This window comes from Tachypleus tridentatus, chromosome 6 (genome assembly GCF_004210375.1).
Source record: "Tachypleus tridentatus isolate NWPU-2018 chromosome 6, ASM421037v1, whole genome shotgun sequence".
NCBI lineage: Eukaryota > Metazoa > Arthropoda > Merostomata > Xiphosura > Limulidae > Tachypleus > Tachypleus tridentatus.
In genome coordinates this window covers 36213054-36234567 of record NC_134830.1, presented here as the reverse complement: position 1 = coordinate 36234567, position 21514 = coordinate 36213054, and the positions used below count along the sequence as shown (strand labels likewise).

Genomic DNA, 21514 nt, shown 5'->3' with positions numbered 1-21514 from the left:
CTAGGTGGGTAAGATGTCAAAGCCAGAAGGAATATTGGATTAAGTTCACAACTGGCATGTCTTCTACCACCAGTTTCAAGGTCATATGGGACAGGATTTGAAAGGTCAGTGGGCACTACAATTCTGTCCCCCTCTCAATCTTACTCTCTGATGACTAAGAGGTAGCTGATGTCCGGAGCATCACCGATACTCTAGGTGAAAGATTTTGCTGGGTATCTAGCACTTCTGCTTGTTCCTCCACCTTCATGGCCATCAAGACTCAGGCAGAGCGTTCACCTCTTTCCTTTCGAACTGACTGTCTCTTTGACTATAATCGTCCCTTTACACTGGTGGAACTGAAAATGGCCCTTCATCAGCCTGGCAGTACATCTGTTGGACCTGATGATGTACACTGTGACATGCTGCTCTATCTCTCTCTTGCTTCTCTTGATATTCTTCCAATTATTTTTAATCGGATCTGGCAGGAGGATGTTTTTCCTAATGCCTGGCACCAGGCTATTATTGCACCTTTCTCTAAGCTTGGGAAAGATCCCAAAATTCCTTCAAACCACAGTCCAGTGTGGGCTCAGACGACAGCACTCCACCACGGACCACCTAATTTGATTTCAAACATCATTCAGAGAAGCCTTTCTCAAACGACAACATCTTGTATCAATATTCTTTGACATTGAGAAGGCTTATGACACAACATGGAAGTATGGCATTTTGTGAGACCTCCATATATATATGGGTTACGTGGCCATTTACCCATGTTTATTAAAAAATTTTTAATGGACAGAAGATTCCAAGTTCATGTGGGTTCGACACTTTCCCGTTCTTTTCTACAGGAACATGGGTCCCTCAGGGCTATGTTTTGAGTGTCACACTTTTCAGTATAAAGATAAATGCCATCACTGAACAACTCCCTCTCACTGTTGCAAATGGGCTTTATGTCAACGACTTTCACATCTCTTGTCAGTCGTCGAACATGAGATATATTGAGCGGCAACTACAAACTGCCCTCAATTGTGTACTGAAGTGGACCCTGGCGAACGGCTTTAATTTCTCTCCCTCTAAAACCGTTTGCATGCACTTTTGCCGCCAATGGGGTATTCACCCTGATCCTGAATTCCATATTGGTGAAATTTTGCTGCCAGTGGTTCCTGAGACCAAGTTCTTGGGGCTTATCTTTAACCGTAAGCTGACCTTTATACCACACTTAAAGCAGCTACAGGTCAAATGCACAAGAGCACTAAACATCCTCTGTGTCCTCTCTACCACCAGTTGGGGAGCAGTTTGATGTTCTCTGTTAAAGATATATTATGCTATTATTCGATGGAAACTCAACTGGATCAATGGTCTATGGCTCTGCCAGACCCTCGGCCTTAAAGATGCTGGACCCCATTCATCATCAAGGACTTCGACTCTGCACTGGGGCTTTCAGCACCTCCTTTGTTCAAAGATTATACGTAGAATCTCGTGAACCTTCTCTGCACCTTTGCTGTTTGCAACTGTCTTTACTACATTCTTTGAAACTTCATTTCTCACCAAAGCATCCAACCTGGGGATGTGTTTTCCTTCCTCAGTGGGCCATACTTTTTCAGAACAGACGATCTGTCATTGCTCCTTTTGGCCTTCGCATCCAGGTGCAATTAGATGATTTGGGTCTGTCCTTGGATAATATTGCAGAATCCACTGGTCAACCCATCCCACCATGGCTTATTACAGTCCCTAAATGGACCTTTCTTTAAGTCATCTGAGAAAGGCAGATACTCCCGATTGGAAGTACCATCTTTTATTTACTGAACATCTTTCAAACAATCTTTCCATTCTTATTTATACAGATGGTTCCAAATTAGGGTACTCAGTGGGCTCTGCCATGGTTTGTTGTGGTTCAGTGGATGCATGCAGAATCCCCTCTACAGCTTCTGTGTTCACTGCTGAACTGTATGCCATATCTCTTGCCCTGGATCATATTGAAGCTAAGCAGTACTCCAACTGCACTATTTATACTGACTCGCTTAGCTCTCTACTGGCCCTGGAATCACTTCACGTTGGCTCACACCCTGTTCTCGCTAATATTCAAAACCGACTGGCCCATTTCTCATTAACATCTACTTCTATCCAGTTTTTCTGGATACCAGGCGACGTTGGTATTCACGGGAACGAGCTTGCAGACACGGCAGCTAAATCTATCTACTCTGGCACTATCACCACTGTGCCTATTCCGTACATGGACTGTGGTCCTGTATTCGAGGCTCAGCTCTGTGCCAGCTTTTCCAACAAGCTTTTCCAAATAAAACCCTATATTGGACTTTGGCCATCTAGCTTCCGTAAGGTTCAGAAGGAGGAAGTTGTTCTAACTAGACTACGCATTGGTCACAGTTTTTTAACTTATCATTTTCTTTTGTCTGGAACTGTTGCACCAGTGTGTAGTTTGTACAACACTCAAATCATTGTAAGTCACATTTTACTTTCTTGCCATCGTTACGACTTTCAATGATGGCACTATTTTAAACATGTTCTATCCCAAGGTTTGTCCATAACATTGGACAGTGTTATTGGTGACGGTGACACTGTCCACCTTGATAAATTTTTAGTTTTTTAATGGCCATTAATCTTTTTAATCTCATTTAAGTGTTTGATATTTATTCATTACACCCTTTTAATTGTGGTTCCCTTTTAAGAGTCTCAATCTCTCTAGTTCAATTTGAAATTGGAAAATGGCCAGAACATTAAATAACTTGACACCAGGACTGGAAAGGCCAACTTCAGGTGACTAATGCTGCTGTTTGAACTGCCCGTTTGAACTACCCGTTAGTCGTCTTGGCAAGTTGTTATTACAATTTTGCTGCATGTTTTTTAACACTTTTATTACTTTACCTTTTGGTGCTGGCCATAATGACACATAACCCAGAACCAGGACTAGAAAGACCAACTTCAGGTGACTGGCAGTGGTTCTTGTACTTACCTGTTAGTCTTCCTGGTGGGTTATGATCATTACCATTGTGCTGCAGAAAGTCCTTTACAACTTTGTAGACTGGATGTCAAGATTGGTTTTATGCCATTTTATGTTTAAATTGCTGTTTTGTTTTTACCTTCATTTCCTTTTATGAATTTTACTACATTTACTTTACTTTTATCTTTTTACCAGACATTTGGCTGATTCTTATTATGATTTTGCTACATATGTTTTAAAACTTTTATTACTTTACCCTTTGATAATGGCTGTTATGACACATAACCCAGAACCAGGACTGGAAAGGCCAACTTCAGGTGACTGACGGTGGTTCTTGTAGTTACCTGTTAGTCTTCCTGGCGGGTTATGATCATTACCATTATGCTGGAGAAAGTCCTTTACAACTTCTCTTACTCTGCTTTCTCTCTTAACATTGTAGACTAGGTTTCAACATTGGTTTTATGCTTTTTCTGTTTTTCAATGTTATTTTGTTTTACCTTCATTTCCTTTTATGTATTTTACTACATATAATTAATTTTTACCTTTTTACCGGACGTTTGGCGCAGATAGCCTAGTTGCTTTGTGCCATAAAGCACTAAATCAACCAACCAACCAACTGGTCAAATTAAGGATTAAAACCATAACCAAGTACTATAACCTCAAGCCTTGTGAGTGGACTATGTTCACTCATAAAAATGCATGACACAAATCTGTGATTTTACATACAGAATATAAGAATTCCAGAAACTAGTTCATGTACAAACAAGTGAGTTTAAAAACCTTTTGTTTCTAAAACTAGATGAATTACTAACTCTAAAACTACTACATGACAATAATATCTACACATTAAAAAAAACAGAAACCTAAAATTATATTGGCTGTGATATTAATAGGTATTTTTTACAGTATATAGTAATAATATACATTAAAAACATACAGTTAACCATAATCCTATACTTAAACACCTTCAACATTAAGCTTGTGACTAGCATTCTTTAAATAATGTTACCAACTGAACTTTTGGAATGTCACCCTCAAAGTTTATAAATCAGTGCTTCAAGAGACAGTTTAATATTGTTGGTTTGCTACAGTTGATGTATACTTCGAAAGCTATAACTGTGATTAATGCTTATTAAAGAGAAAACAAATAACTTTTCCAGGAACGTTTATAGATTTTGAACATTGCAAATCATTTAACTTCAGTTTAGTAACTTTAAACTTTGTGGTATGTTACTGTAGGAAAAGTACTTTTGTTTTATTCCTCCTAAATTTTCAGTATGGGGATTTTTTACGGTTTCCAAATAACTACGGTTCAAAAATTCTAAATTTTTTGTTAGATGAATTCTATAGTGCAGTGAATGAGATCCTCTAAATGTTTTTCTGTATTAAAAATTTATTCATTATTTATTACTGTGGTAATATCTAGAATCTAGACTATTTTAAATTAGAATTGTACTACTACATTTTCCCTTATAAACTGCAAGAGTTATGTATGAAGAATGTAATATTTTAGTTGTCAGCTTACACAAAATACTTCAAGGTGGAAAATATTAAGTAGTAAAGTGAAGTAGTTTATTACATCATATGTTATTTCATTGCCTCATTATTGGCAAAAATAATTAGTGTTTAATAGATGTTCAATAGCACTTTTTCATGTACTTTTTTTAAAAAGATTTATTTAGCCAACTAACAAAAAATGGCACACTTGTACTAAGCTGTTATAATACTTGTTTTTCTTTTGCATGTGTATGTATATATATATACTCTGTACTCTCATTCTGTATAGAAGTAATATTGAGACTTTGTTTTTGATTTCTAGGGTTATTTAACCAAAGATGGCTTTGTAAACCTGAGCAGAGTACAGCTGATTATGACTGGTGAGTTTTTAAACGTTATTGAGACCTTGATATAGATGTTTATATTCTAGTGGCTGATGGATATGTTAATGAAACATTACCATGATTGACGCACGTTAACAGTTTTGATAATTAGGAATTTTAGTGATATTTAAGTCTGCATTATAGTGAAATTGATCATAGTGCTAACTTTGATTTGAAAAGATGCTGTGAAGAAGGAAAAAAAAAATCCCAAAATATGGAAAAGTCACCTTTCCTTCTAGGAATCAACAGGGAAGAAGAAGTCTTTGAAAACAGAGAGACTTTACATGTTTGTATTAGTTGGCTAGAAACACACTAAAATAGTGAAGCACATTATTTGCAGCAGTATATAAATTTTATTTGATTTCTGGCTTAAAATGCAATTGTATCTGTAAATTGTTCATTACAAGCAACTTAAAATGATACTGCTCTAGGGTGTAAACCTTGTGTAATTAGTGGTTTTCAATGAGCTTCACCAAGCAAAGATGAACTAAAAACATATAAAAAAAACTTAAAAAAAGGGAGTAGCGTGTGGCAACAAGAGTGTCACACATGTCAAGGTAAGTGGGTAAGAGTGTTGTCAGTAAAACAATATTTAAAAACCACTGGATTAATTATTACTTATTATTACAAACAATCCATTCAAAAATACAGCATTTCAGGTGCTGATAAAGAAACACATCAAACAAGTTTTACAGTTATCATTAATACCATTCTGTAATCCAGTGATAGAACTTAATCCAGTTATTTTTATCAATACTTTCAACATTTAACTTTTTTTGTTTTGAAAAAATTTAATTTAAAATGATTAATTAAATTACTACTGATTTATTCTTCTTGAAGGTACTGATTGTCTTAAAGTCATGCAAATGTGAATAAGTGTGTAGTATCTCAGTGACTTGCTTGGCTTATGTAAAACCAAGTGTTGTTTGTTGCACCTTGAGTATGAACTGATTTAATGCTAGTTTTGCCACATTGGGAAAATATCAAAATTGAAACTTTGAAGGTGAGTCTTAAAGCTGCTTTGCCTGGTCATGTAACCTTTGTTTGTTGAATATATTTTTCCCTACTGTAACTTTCATAATTACATTTTTTTTATCAATTAAACTCACTTTTTTAAGTTGTTAATATGGCTGAAAGTACACATGCAATTATTTTTAATTTATAGACACAATTCATTTCAATGTCTTTCAGATTTGGGAGAAGTTGAAGATGAAATTTTTAAATCAAGACAACAGAGAGAGGTGAGTAGTAGTGTAAACTTAGTTCATAACTGAATTGGTGGAATTGTTCTCTTAAGTAAACAATGTCTTAACCTAGAAATATTAAACAATACAAAGGATATGTAATTGTTTTAGATGTTAGCATTAAATGAACATTCAGTTTTATACATAAAAAATAGAGTTTTGAAATCATTGACTTTTCAAATGAGATGTTACTTTTCCTTTGAAAAGAAGTAGTACATGTATCTGTTTAAAGTTTGTGCATATTTTGAGCGACTGATAAGTTCTTAGTAGTAATGCACTTTCTTTGACTTTATTCATTAACTTTGCACTGAGGTAGTGAGTCTGTGGCTCAGATCACTCATAATCAAGAACATTATTTTTCATTTTTGTAGCATTTAATTATTATTGTTAGTTTATTATCAGAGAAAAAATTATATGTAGAGATTAACTTTATAAATATGGGTGGGGTCAAAGATTGCATGTCATAATCTTTTACATGGGTACTTTAAAACCTATTACCAAAGTATGTCTGTAAACTTTGCATAAGAACAAAGCTTATAATTAAAATTGAATATTATACAAGTTTTAGTTTCTTAATTTCAAAGAGAAATATTTAAATAAATTCCCAGTCTTCACTCTGTATCTTGTGATGCTTCTTTACTCCAAATATCCCATTTTAGTTATTAATTCCAACCCCTGTTTAGGCTTTGAGTTTTAATAGAAATTACACACTTATAATGCAGATATTTAAACCATAAAGTCAAACCAACATGCCATGAACTCATGCTATATCCTCATTTTTTTTTAATATATATCTGTAATTCTCTCTCTGATGTTTGCTGGATTATTTATAGCTAACCAAAGGAACTACAAAGTTCCTGAACACCCCAGTTGGAGAGAGAACTCTTCTGATTTCTCTCTCTCTAAACTGAACCCCTGCCACGTTAGTTTAGTTTAGTTTAGTCTCTCTGATGTTTGCTGGATTATTTATAGCTAACCAAAGGAAAGTGTTTTAATTTACTGATTTCCATGTAAGGCAAGCTCCTTGTGATAACAGGTATTGAATAATTTGGACTACAACTTCAATTCTTACTATAACAGAATCACCTTATCCAACCAAAGTTATGAACTTGGAGCACTACTTCCATAAAGAGTTGTGTTGAAAATGTATATATCATACTATAATGGAACTCTTGCTTGTATGATACTAGAAAAACTTTTTTTATTACATGATGTGCAACCCCAGCTTCACAAAATTTTTATCTTGTGTGCATGTAGATTTGCAAGAGGGATCATGATTTTCCCGTTTTTACCTCTGTATCCCATCATGGAGAACTTTATTTTTTTCTGTTCTCAGGGTGCAGATGTAACGTCATGAATGTGTCACGAGCAGATCTGATGCACTAGGCCATCTGTATAAATATAATAATACTGTCTGTTGTATGCCCATATAAATACCTGGCAGGGTGTGGATGGAGGTTCATTAGAACCATGGGAAAATACACAAAACAATTCAATTTTTTGCATGTTGCAGTTTTTATGAGTGTTTTAGTTGGATTTTTTTACCATGCCTTTGTTCCTGTTGATAGATCTTCACCAAATTTGGCGTGAGTGGATACATGCAAATTTACAGTTTTGCATTTTGTGTTTGCTGTTTTTAATGGGCATTTTGGTGCTTTTAAAGTTATATATAAAGGAAATAACTTTTCATGTGCTAAGATAGCCTTTCATTAATTATGAATTTACATAATCTTCATTCAGGATATACCCCAGTTAACACACACACACACACACACACACACACATATATATATATATAGAGAGAGAGAGAGAGAGAAAAAAAAGTACAGGCATTATGTACAACTTGGGTTGAAAAATACAATATGGGTATTACAATCCAATAAAGATACTATTTACCTAATACTCACTTGAAAAAAATACTCATCTAAATTTATACTATTACAACAAGACCTTAGAATTAACATGGAAAATGATCACTTTGAATCCAAATCCAATTTCAATGAGAATTTAGCCTTAACTGTTTTAGAATGGACATCATTTTGTGTACATAAGGAGGTTTTCAGTGAGTTACATTCAAAATTGTATTAAACATTTTTTTTATCTTGGTGTATAAATAAACTGGGTGTAAAAATGTAACTAATAATATAAATTTTTACATTATATGAACTTTACATTTTTTTTTAAAACTCCTCAGTTTCCCCTCTAATTTATTAACAATTACTCTAAGAAATATGAAATTTAATATAGGTTATTCATAATGTTATTGCTTGTGCAAAGCATAATTTGTATAATTTTCAACCTTATTTTGGTTAGAGTACTGTCATATAGAAAGTCAGAACTTACTTGTCATGCCCACCTGTCCCATCCTTTATTTTACTAATTGCCAGTAGTTCTCTTTGACATTTAATATTATTTATAACCAATAGAAAGTCAAGGTTTTATTCTGTCAAGAGATGTATTATATTACATTGTTTTCTTTAAAGAGAATTGTGTGATTTGCTTCCATTTCAAATTTTATTCTCATGTGAACCATTGTAGCAATGCATAAATAATATTTATTTGGTTAAATAATGAATCAAAGAACAGAGAATAATAACACATTTAAAAGCAATTTTCTACAATACAACAATTTTTCTGGCTTTCTAAGTATGTGAAAAGAGCTATTACAATGTCATCCAAGCTAGTCAGTATATTACTCACAGAATGAAGCTTATACTAAAAGAGAGATTGACAGTTCTCTGTTCAGAAAACATCATTTAAAGTTTCTTGTCTTTCTATTGGTTATAAATAATATATTATTAAACATAAGAGAGAACTATTATCAAATCTTAAAAGAGTGGATATGGTAGGTGGGTGTGACAAGAGCTGTCTAATATTCTATTTCATGACTGTAGTCAAGTAAGATTGAAGACTATAAACTTATGGTTTGTCTGAGTGATACTGGTTTTATCATGAGTAATTTACATTAAATTTTGTGGTTATTGAAGGGATGGTGAATAAATATCGAGAATGAGGGATGCCAAGGGAGAAATTTCACATTTCTGATATTAGGGAAAATTTGAGATTTTCAAAAATATTGCCTTATAAAATTAAGAACTTAAAACTTACTATCAAATTATGGATTATTAGCTATGATTTCATGCTATACTAATTGGTGTGATCTCTATTAAATGGTTTAATTAACTTTTGAATGTAAATTATTAAAAATCAGGATGTCTGTGCAGAGATGGTTAACTTAAAAAATTTGATTATCCCATTTAAATGATTGATATTACTGTTTTGTGCTGTGATGAATTTTAAATTGAACTTCTTAACCATTTGTGTGTTAGCATGAGGATCAGAAAGGCCTTAGCTGTGTAGCCAATTTGTTTTAATTTAAACATACTCAGTTACCCACAAAAGATAACATACATTTACTGGTTAAATGATAGCATCTGACTTGTTTACATTGTCATGATCAGAAATGTTGAAATGTTTGTAACATTTCTTCATTATTTGCTCTTCTGTATCATAATATTCTGAGCATCCTTGACACATGACTGGAACTTTGACAATAAGAAAGAAGCCAGTGGAGTTGGCAATGCCAAAAGACCATTCAATTCTGTTAACATTGTAAATAAAATGCTAGTCAAGACATGATGGTTATGACATTTAACACCCTGCAAAGGGGTTGTTTCCTGTGGTTCAAATGTAAACATTATTTATGCACAACCTACCTAGAATAGCAGATTCTAAAGATGCAGTTGGCAGTGGAGAAAGAAAACAAATGAATGGAAAATAAATTTAACAACATTTCATTGTAGTTTTATTGAGTATCGTCATTATAAATAGAAGGATCTTCTACTAGTCAATTTATGAAACAAATTACAGTTGCAAATGTGACCAGCATTTGACAGTAACACAGCTATTCATCATTAAAATAGATATACATAACAATTTACATTAAAGTAGTTCAGGCTGTGATGGGTAATATCTAAACAAAAAAGCTATTTATTTAAAACCATGTGAACAAATTTGTAATGTACCTTTCTCTTGACTTTCAACATATATTTCAGTAAATGGATTGTTTATTTAATGTTCTGTTATTAATGTTTCATAAATTTTTTTTCTATCAGCTGGCATTCAAACAGAGAAACAAAGAAAAGAAAAAGAGAATGAAGTTGGTAAGATTCTCGTTATCACCTGTTCATTTTAGTGAAGTTGTTAAATATTATAATACATTTTATTGGTTAAAAAGTAATAATTTAAATTTTTAATAGAATATGTTTCAAGCTTTTTTAAAACTTGCTTTACCAAATTCTTTTTCTTTTAAGAAAATTCAATACAATAAAATATATGCTTCTCTAAAAATACAGTTGTTATGTTTTCGAAGTTTTTTGGAAACTGGTTGAGGAATCCAGATCCAGTTCACATAAATATAGTTCTATGTCACTGAAATGTGCTTCTTTACGAAAAGGCATCTATAAAGATTTAAAATATAACAGTTTTAAAAATCCAGCAAGAATTCTCACTTGAGAAAAGAGGAGATTTTTACATATTTTAATTTTGAATTCGTATAATGGACTCACATTCTAAGAATACTATATGAGTTACCATGTAGTATAAATATTGCCAAACTTGTAACTTGGTGATATTTGATTTGCTTTTATCATTTGTTGTAGATCTGTGATAAAAATGGAAGGTAACTGAAATATAATAAGCCTAGTAAATTGAAATATTTGTTGTTGAATATAATTGTTTGTAGTAATATTTAATCTAACCTAAGTAATGGTAACATTAGCCTGTGTGTTTGAAAAATTAAACCTGTTAATAACAAAATTTTTGTTTGTAAACCAACTGTAATCAATTCAGAGCTAGTGAGGAACACAAAAACACCTTCATAGTATTATTTTTCAGTATCTATTGTTTATATAAGTAGTATCATTGTATAAAAAAATTAATATTGTTCCAGCATTGTATAGTAAGTAAAACACATTTATAAGATCTATCTTCATTGTTTTTGACATAATGTTTCATGATGATTGATACTTAAATTGGATGTTTAATTTTATTCATTGTTTAATGGTTCACATGTACACATAAAACAAATTTTCTAGGCTATTTCATGAATTAGTGATTACCAAAACTTGAAATAAGGTGAAAAGAAGTCTTGTACTTTTAAATTAACTGCTGAGTTTGAGAAGTCATTCACCCTCTGTTTACATTTATTTTAATATCAGTTTGTCTGTTCATGTGATTATTGTAATACTAAGACTATTTTAGAGATTATTTTGAGCACAATTATTTTGCAAGCAGTTTGAAAAGATGTATTCATAAAAATCAAAGATTTGGATTTTATATGAAAACAAATGGAAATTTAAGTGAAAAAAACTAAAGATGTTGTTAACATGTGGTGAAGTCAGTTACGTTTATTTATATTTGTTTTTTAAACTAGTTTTTTTCTGTGAATCCAAAACTCAATTTTCTAGATGAATGACAAACCTGCATGGATTCCTCAAGGACAGTTTGCTCCTGTTGTAAGTTTCCTTTTTTTAAATTATTACTACTCTATTTCAATAACTAACACTAGTGTTGCCTGTATTTAAAGTGTTTTGAAGTGTGGAGAAAATTGGATGAGAGTATTACATATGGATCTGAAAATCTTTGGGTGGTGCTGAAATCTAAGTAATTGTTTCTAATACATGTCATCGTATACAAATGGCCGACTTAAAGATGACTTTAAACCTCTATTGTTACAATTATTTTAATGTATGTACACCTCTAAGTAGTTAATTAGTCTTGCATACAACTTGTTTCTTAGCCTCTAATTCCTTCTCAAATTTTCTCTTTCTGTTACTAAATATTGTAATAGTCTCATAATTTTTGTATTATTTTTAAAGAGGATTTTTTTCTTGTTATTAAGATGTGGAATTGTTTTCATATATTATGAAATATCCTTGGACTTAAACTTGATTATTTTTTTGTTTCTCAATTTTATATTTGAGTATAGTAGGTCATTATTACTTTTTTCTTTTTCTCAAATTGTATGTAGTAATCCAGTCTCTGTAAAATTAGATCTGAGAAATTTAAAGATAAATCTAAACTGTTATCAAAGTAGTAATGTAAAAACAAAACCAGAATGTCTCTGCCCACGAGAGAGTAATGTTTAGATTAAAATCTCAGAGTGCTTCATTTTCTTCTTGTTTTATCAATCTCAAAGTGTTTTACATCAGTATTGGTATAGATCTAATTTACACTGTTATTCAGGATATTTTTGTTACAGTGTTTACATAATTTTTTTGACAGTAATTCCTTTTTTACTGGTCAGTGACGAATGACTTGTCAAGGAAAAGCTAAACAGTTTATTATAAATATTCTGGACTTTTTTATTATGTTGGTTGTTTAATACTGAACTGATGGTATCTGAAACCAGAGTGATTAATCATCTATCATTATTATATAATGACTGTCAAGTATGAATATTTAAGATGGCTACCTTTGGGTTTCAGTTTTTTGTAAAAAGTTTCTTAATTTTGTTTTAGAGCTTGTATTCACATTCACTTTTTATTGCTTTTCATATTAAAAGTAGGATTAAGGAATTCTAGCTGTAACACAATCACTTGTTAAGTATGTAGTGAAGTCTAAGTAATGAACTTAGTTTTTTAATTAACTGATTCTGAATACCTCAAAGTTAAATTTAGCTCTGTTTGAATTTTAATATTCCCTTTATTGAACACAATTTGAAACTACTAACATTCAACCTCTGTTTTCAATGGATTCTTTACTCGACTGTATGGAGTTAGAGCAAAATACACTGTCTCAGTAAAGCATATTATATCCTTTCTAGAAAATGTATTTTAAACACTATTGGATACTTCATATCTTTTAAATTTGCTATAGTTACAATGTGACCCTTAGAAATAAAGAATTGGAAGCTTGCTTTTCAGTTGAATGATGTTAAAAATAAATGTTTGGCAACTGCTGGAAGGTATATTATTTACATTTTACTAGATGTGTTTGGATTATGCATGTTACTGTGAAAACTGAGTAGCACCTTGATAATAAATTTCCTGTCCTCCATATTTTCTGCTTACAATTTAGTTTTAGTTCTTTGTTTTGTTTTACATTTTAATTTAAATGAGTTATATTAATAAATTTGTGCTGTTAAGACTTGTCCCATTGGTATTGTAACTGTATGTATGTTAATTTCACTAAAAAATATTCTGTAAAGAAATCTGCTGAGATCTTTATGATTGTGGTTACATCCATAAATGGCCCGGCATGGCCAGGTGGTTAAGGCACTCGACTCGTAATCTGAGGGTCGCGGGTTTGAATCCCCTTCAAACCAAACATGCTTACCCCATTAGGCTTTATAATGTTATGGTCATTCCCACTATTTGTTGGTAAAAAAGTAGCCCAAGGGTTGGCAGTGAGTGGTGATGACTAGTTGCCTTCCCTTATTCTTGCACTGCAAAATTAGGGATGGCTAGCATAGATAGCCCTCGTGTAGCTTTGTGCAAAATTCAAAACAAACAAAACATCCATAAATTAGTTTTTTGTATGTGTTTTCTATTTTTGTACATTTTCCTTTCAGTTATTTGAAAGTGCATTTGATACAATTTTTAGCTCAAAAATAAATTAAGAAGAGAGTATATTTTGTTACATAACAATTATTTAGTTATTATTAAAAAAATGCTTTTTCCTGTTAACTACATGTTTTTTTTCTGACCATCATAAAGTATAGGTTTGTTTTTATTAAGAAACTATCACTTTTTGAAAGTATAGTAACTAATCCAGGTCTTGTTTTTCACATTATTTTTATACCTTTGTGGTGGATTTATTGTTTCACAATTTATTTAGTCAACATATGGTTTTAACATTTATTCATAAAGTTCAGTTTTGAAAATAGCTAAATACTGTGTAAATTTGGAGTAAATGAAGAAATTTGTAGTTTCTCAGAATTTGGTTTCTCTGAACTCCAATAAAGGATAGAAAAGGTATCTTTCTAATGGTAACTTCACAACATGTTGGAATAAAACACTGATCTAGGAACCTTACAAGTTCTTTAGATGTTACATTCATTTCTACGAATGACTTCAAGTTATGTCTATTTAAAAGTTAGAGGTATAAAAGTTGAAACTGTCCATTTCAGGTATTCTTTCAACCCCTGTTTAAGCTTCTTAATTTTAATACAATTACTCACTTGTGGTATAGATATTGCTAAGGTACATTCTAAATTTACACCCTCTAGACTTCTTATTTTACTGCTATATATACCAGAAACTCAAACTCGCATGCCATGCCCTCCCATCATATCCTGTCTTTTAAACAAAGCACACAAAAAAAAAACATTTATTGGAGAGAAACTATTTATTAGATATAAATTATTTTTGGCCATGAATATTGCTAACACAGATTCTGATATCAAGCTTGAAATGTTACTGTGAAATCTTTATTAGTGTTTACTTAGTTTTATTATTTAGCCAGTTGTGTTGAAGATTTCAGTTAATAAAATATCAAAAGATTGTTAATGGATATCTATCAACTTGACAAAACTAACTTGATATATATATATATAATGGAACTTTCTGATCTACAATAAAGAATTTAAATTCTAAGATAAAAGGCAATATTTTGAATGTTTCTTAAAGTGCCTTACGACAAAATTTTGAGAGTGTTATTATCTAAAACAAGTAATAGAAATACTAAGTCAAATTATATCAATGTTTTAAGCACAAAACTAGATACTATTTAGGTATTAGATGTGTGATTAATTTAAATACAAGTTACACATGTTAAGAACATAAAATATCATTACAGTGGCAGGTAGTATGTATTTTTAAAGGATATAGTTGCATCCTGGTAAAAAGGAGATTGGATAAGACTAATGTTGTGTAAAATGTAATTCCTTACTTATAATTTTCATATTTTTCATTTTAAATTTTGTTTCTTGTGTGTCGATATCAAATGAAGTGTTATACAAGTTATTCTGTAAATTTAATGACAATATACTTTCAACCCTATAAAACATGTGTCATGACTTTCTTACATTCATTCAAAATTTAGTTAAACTAATATTACTAATGTATATAAATTCATTTTTCATCAATACATAGTTTTGATTCAAATGTTCATATTATCTAAGCCATGAATTCTCAGTTTCAAAAGAAAATGTTTAAATAAATTCTGTTTTCACTTCTCTATATTATATCACACTTCTTTACTCCAAGTTACCTGTTTGACATACATTTTCCATCCTTATTTGAACTTCTGAATTTTGATAAAAATTAAACACACATAGTATAAATATTATTAAGATATAATCTAACTTTATAGCATCCAACCTTCTCGATTTATTGAGATATAAACCAGAAATTCAAAACATGGCCAAACATGGCCAGGTGGTTAAGGCAATAAACTCATAATCTGAGGGTCACGAGTTCAAATTCCTGTCACACCAAACATGCTTGCCCTTTCAGCCATGGGGGCATTATTATTTTACAGTCAATCCCACTATTTGTCAGGAAAAGAGTAGTCCAGGAGATGGTGGTGGATGATGATGACTAACTGTCTTCCCTCTAGACTTACACTGCTATATTAGGGATGGCTAGCACAGATAGCCATCATGTAGCTTTGTGCAAAACTCAAGAACAAACAAACAACATGCCACGCATTCCTGTCGCATGACTTAACCTATATACAGTGTTAGGGTAGAGAAGGTAACATTTAATACAAAGTTTTATTGACAAACGATCTCATACTTATTCAAGAGATTCTACAGGTTAGGGAAATTATATAGAAACTATAAAAACAAAAAAGAAAAGTTTATTACTAAAATAAAAAAACTACCTTGCACTAGGCCTGACTCTGTAAAGGCTTCATAAATTTACAGACAAATCTTTAGTAGAAATAATTAAAATAAATCGATTTTTTGTATATAACAAACTTTTAATGTTTACTAGAAGCTTGCCAAAGTTCGTGATGATGCATTTTGTAAATTGAGATGTATAGTGTATAATTTCATGGTTATGTGATGTCAACAAGGTTGGCTAAAATGGCTGTGTCCACATACAGAAGGTTAGTACTTGCAGACTGTTTTTATTTGTGAATGTTAATGTTTGACATATAAGTCTAAATTCCTGTAACATGAGTTTTAAATCCAAAATGCTTGCTAAAATACTTAATTTGTATGTTAACTGCATATCTAGCTGATGCATGAGTAACCTGAGAGTGGACATTTTAATATTTTCTTGGTTACTTGTCATGTCATGAAGAACTAGAGGTTCTTGAGAATTAAATGGTTTTTTACAGTAAAAAAGAGAAATACATGTGATTGGAATCTATTATATCTTAAAGTGATAAATTGAAAATGTGTTTTTTATGGCCACCCAGCTAGAAAACAGTTTTTACTAGAACTGGCAAAGGTATATAAAAACTGAAATGTAATGTATAGTTAATAAGGCTATAATTTTTTCAAAAGCTAAATTTGAACTACAAAGAATTTTGTCACTGATGCTCAATCAAGAAAAAAGTAACTGTCTGCTTGCTGTTTGTTTTATTATGTGAAGATATATATTTGAATAACTAGTTTAATACAACTGATTAAAAATAAAAGGAGGACACTTTGAATGAGATTTAAATTTCAAAACAGGTTCATATTTAAAATACTTGTTCTCATTGTATGATATATGTGAATTTATCTATGTTTCTGTTTTCAATCTTGGCTGATAAAGAATTGAGAATATTTTTATTTTGTAATTCTTTAAGTACTTCTGTGAGGGGTATACATGGACCTCATCCAAATGGTATAGACTCTCAGTCTCTTAGGTCTGCAAATATATTTCTTTTCTCTGATAACTACTTGGAAAAGAAAGAATAATGGTTTTTCTAAAGTTTTTGTTATAAAGCTTCCTCTTTCTTTGTAATGGTTAAAGTGGTATGTGGAACAAACGTGCATGTAAGTTAAGGTTTAGAAGAAAGTTTCACCTGTGTGACTGTCATATATTCAAAAATTATTCATGTGGTGTTACAAGGACCCCTCCCCACTAAAATGTTTCAAAATTGAGGTTGTTTTGCTGTTGATATAGTTGCAAATAAACACGTTACCAAATGACTGACTATAGCATTTTACCAAGCTTACGTTTAATATTTACTGAAGAAATTTTGTGTTATTTACTGACAGCCTATAGGTAGTAGTCCTGCTCCTGTACAAAATGCCCGTCAGGAAGCTTATCACATGAGGATTCAGGGCATGCATTCTTCATCACATAGTAGTTCATCATCACTGAAAAAGGTTAGTAAGAGTTGAGTAATACAAGAAAACAAAGAGCCTAGATTTAAAAACAAAACTTTTCCAGTTTCAGAAGGACTATTCATATTGGTAACTGTTATAAAATAATTGTTGAATTTTTCATTAAGTTTACAAATCAGTTTTAAAACACAGTTTTGTCTAAAATTAGATGAAATTGATTCACATAGAAATTTATAGTTCAAATTCATTCTTAGGCAATGTCAGTTTTAATAGACTTTTATAAAACTTTATAGTTCTAGAGTGAAATGTAATCTTCATATACATTTGAAACACTAAATGGATTTCAAAATTTTGTCTTGAATAGCACTAAATATTTTACCATGCTTTCTACATAATGCTCTGTGTTTCCAATCATATTCTATTATACTTAATGATAATTTTTTGAAAGTTCATTGACTGATAAATTTTAGTGTTAAAAGTGGAATTCAAACTCTAATTGTTGGACAAATTATTGTCCATTGTTGTGTGCTAGTGTCATATTTAAGAAAAACATTTAAAATTGTCACATTTATTTCTTGACAGCAAGCCCATTAGTATCAATTGACACTGGCCATGTTCGTAAAGTAACAGCATTCGTAATGATCAAAAGCAGCACCATTGAAACACACAAACAGCTTTATCTTGGTTCAAAGTTGCAGAAATTGAATACACTTATATGACACACTAATAATTAGTTGTTAAAATATTCTGTTACAAGCTACGAACTTATGTTATAATGTAAGTCTGTGTATAATAATAATAATGTTTATAATTCACTCTGTTTACACCTACATTTGTAATTTCTTTTTCACATGAAATGTATCTATATTAATTTGATTCCATAACTTTCTGATCTGAGAGTATATATGATTGTTCATTATTGCATAATACCATAAAGTGCCTGTTTTTTTTTTTTTTATTGTTGATATTTTGTCACAAATTGGATTTCTTGTTCTGGAATCCAAGTTGTACTATTATTTGTCATTTACTTTTAATCTTAATGAAATTATTGCTTTTAAAAGGATTGTTGTATATTTATGCCTAGCTTTGAAGATGTTTCCATTTGTTGGTATTTGTCATTGAAATATTTTGTAGTGTTTAAAAGTTGTGCTCACTGTTTGTGTTTAATACTCTGAAATATTCTTGCTTAATATATATTTATTTGAATCTAATGGAGATAGTCTCTTGTGTATTCAGTAAACTTTCTGCAGTCTGAAGGTAAAATATTTATGTATTTTAAAAAGTGACAACCCTCATTTGCAAGTAAAAATATAATTTTTGCATATTTTTCAGTGTCATATTAAGAGTTTTTTTCTTGTGTGTATTTTAAGGACTCTGATAGTCCTCAGTCTGGTGGTGTAGGTGGTAATCACTCTCGATCTTCAACTGGAGAAAAGCGAAAGAGGGAAGATGAGGGTAGTGACAGTTCTGATGAGGAGCCACCTGATGAAGTCAGGTTAAGAATTGTTTTGATTTTATTTTTTTTGCTCTCAATATTAATCTTAAGATTGTTTACATTATTTACTGTAACTCAGCTATGTTGGGAAATAAGATAAAAATTCATGAATCATTTTTTTTTTGCATATTTATACCAAACTTGGAAAATCTTAAGATAATTAACAGGAACATGAAAAATAATTTCTAAAACATGTTTCAAAAACATTCTTGCAGCTAAAACCTTGGAACTGGGATTTAGAGAGTGTCTATAAATAGGTTTTTTTTTTGGTTTTTTTTGCTGGTAGAATAGAATGGTTTACACATTACAGAGAAAAGTTTTTCTTTTAAAGTTTAGCACACCCACTGATAAAATTTTCAGGCAAGCACACAACAAATTAAAATATTTAGATTATCATTTAGAGTTTGTTATAGATATGTTTATGCTATACAGACCTTTAACTATTATTCTAAATGTTATTATAGACAGACTTACATTCTAATATAACCTATACAGTTCGTAGCTTGTAACAGAATATTTTAACAACTAATTATTAGTGTGTCATACAAGTGTATTCAATTTCTGCAACTTTGAACCAAGATAAAGCTGTTTGTGTGTTTTAATGGTGCTGCTTTTGATCATTACGAATGCTGTTACTTTACGAACATGGCCAGTGTCAATTGATACTAATGGGCTTGCTGTCAAGAAATAAATGACAATTTTAAATGTTTTTCTTAAATATGACACTAGCACACAACAGTGGATCATAATTTGTCCAACAATTAGTGAGTTTGAATTCCACTTTTTGGTTGCTTGTTAGTAGAATAAGCAATATTTAGCCAGTTTATTACAAATAAGTGTATAGAATAAATTGAGATACTGTCTTTTACATCAGTGTTGTTATAAAACAGAATATTCTTAGATATGCAGATATTATTGATATTATAATTTTATTCATTTCCACCTTTACCTTCTTCCCATTGTAAAGGATTAAAGTTGAATGAGCCCAATAGTGTATGTTACAGCATGAAACAAAATCACATATATAAAGAATGAATGAAAGATGTATTTTATATTACACATGTTTTGTTTTTAACTGTGCTACTGTAGTTCCATTGCCCAGAAAGTGTTTATATACTAAAGCAGTATTATGCAAGATGGAAAATTTTTAGTTCATGCCTAAAATGAAACATGTTCCTACTGCAAACTAATTCAATAATCTTACGGCTTTCAAATGATGGAGAACAAATAAACCCAACCATTGCGTATTTAACTTTTCATATATATATATATGTGCTTGCTTCTTTGTCTGCCACTTTCACTGCACAATTCACACTTCTCTCATGTGAATGTGCAAAACTGCTATTTTTTGTTGATATATGTCTGTTGTCTACTAGCAGAACTGGTATATTTGTTGTTAATATATGCATGATATGAATAAATTCCATACAGACTTAACAAATTTTAGTAAGTTTGAGTTAACATTGAATTTAGAATGTAGCATTATATGCCTGTTTAGTTAGAGATCATTAGCTATACATCTACTGCTGTATTAAATATTTAACTTCACATAAAAACAAATGCAGAATTTGAAAGATATGTGTGAAAAAGGAAACATTAGGCCAAGTCTATAAAAGAGTGAGGCTTACATTATACATTATAATACTTATTGTGTAAAATGACATTAAAGTCAAGTCAGCAAATGTATTTGATTCTACTTTTTTTCTCCGAGTGTTTTGATACTTGCAAGTGGATTTATTTACTTTTGATACATAAAACATTGATGTGTGAAATGTACTACAAACAAAATGTAATATTGTTGTAATGTGAATATGGTATCATATTTATAAACATATATTGAATTTACATTAAAGTAAATTCAACATACATATTTACATTTGAGAGTTTAATATTTGAGGAAGGATGATGAGGGAGATAGAGCTAGGTTTATCATCTTTACCAGAATGGATACTTGTGTTTATAATGATTTGTATATTCTCCATATGGGTCTATTTATCCTTATAAGAAAAAACAGAAAACATCATTCAGAAGGAAGCCCTTATTTAAAACAGATACATAGTTTATTTTCAAAAGTGAAACCTAAGTTGTTTTTTTCATAAATTCACAATATATGGAAGGGGAAAACAGAGAATAGGTTTGTTTTGTTTTTTCAAAAACTTTGGCAGTACTGCTAGTTTCAAATAAAGTTTGACCAAATGTTTGCATGCATGTTCACACAGATATAATTATGCACACACACACACACAGAATTCTTCTATACAGTTTTGAGAAAGATAATGTTTATTTTATAAAGCATTTTCACATTGCTTCTCAATTGCTATAGTGTTTATAGTTGGACAGAAATACACTTTTGTTTCCATACATTTATCAATAAAAAATATAAAAATAGTTATATTTTTTCATTTTGATTTGGTTGTGTCAGTACTTTTAGGGTTATTTTTTAAATACATTTTATTTTTTGATCATATATTAATTTTACTCCTTTTATGATTAAACATTCTTTCCCAGGAACAAGGGAATATTAGAAAATTTAACAAAATTTCAAAATATTTTTACCCAATTGATTTGATGTACCTTTGGTTGAGGATAGACCCTAAAAACTGTTTACCATTCATTGAAATCAGTGTGAAAAACCTATAAGTATGATCCTGTGGCATGTGAAAAGTTCAGTACATTTCTTGATGTCTAAATTTGATATACTGTTAAGCTCATTTAATATCATTACAC

At 30.9% G+C, this 21514-nt stretch overlaps 1 protein-coding gene across 4 annotated transcripts in view; it reads left to right on the top strand.

Annotated features, from left to right (window-relative positions):
• The window catches only part of Rat1 (5'-3' exoribonuclease 2 Rat1), a 79343-nt gene that overhangs the window by 35749 nt on the left and 22080 nt on the right, over window positions 1–21514 (top strand). For all 4 annotated transcript variants that reach the window (XM_076504096.1, XM_076504095.1, XM_076504093.1 and 1 more), the window contains 6 exons: window positions 4758–4815; window positions 6010–6059; window positions 10178–10225; window positions 11531–11578; window positions 17224–17334; window positions 18663–18787. In XM_076504096.1, the coding sequence (XP_076360211.1) occupies window positions 4758–4815; window positions 6010–6059; window positions 10178–10225; window positions 11531–11578; window positions 17224–17334; window positions 18663–18787 (440 nt within the window). The remainder of the gene's footprint in view (window positions 1–4757; window positions 4816–6009; window positions 6060–10177; window positions 10226–11530; window positions 11579–17223; window positions 17335–18662; window positions 18788–21514) is intronic.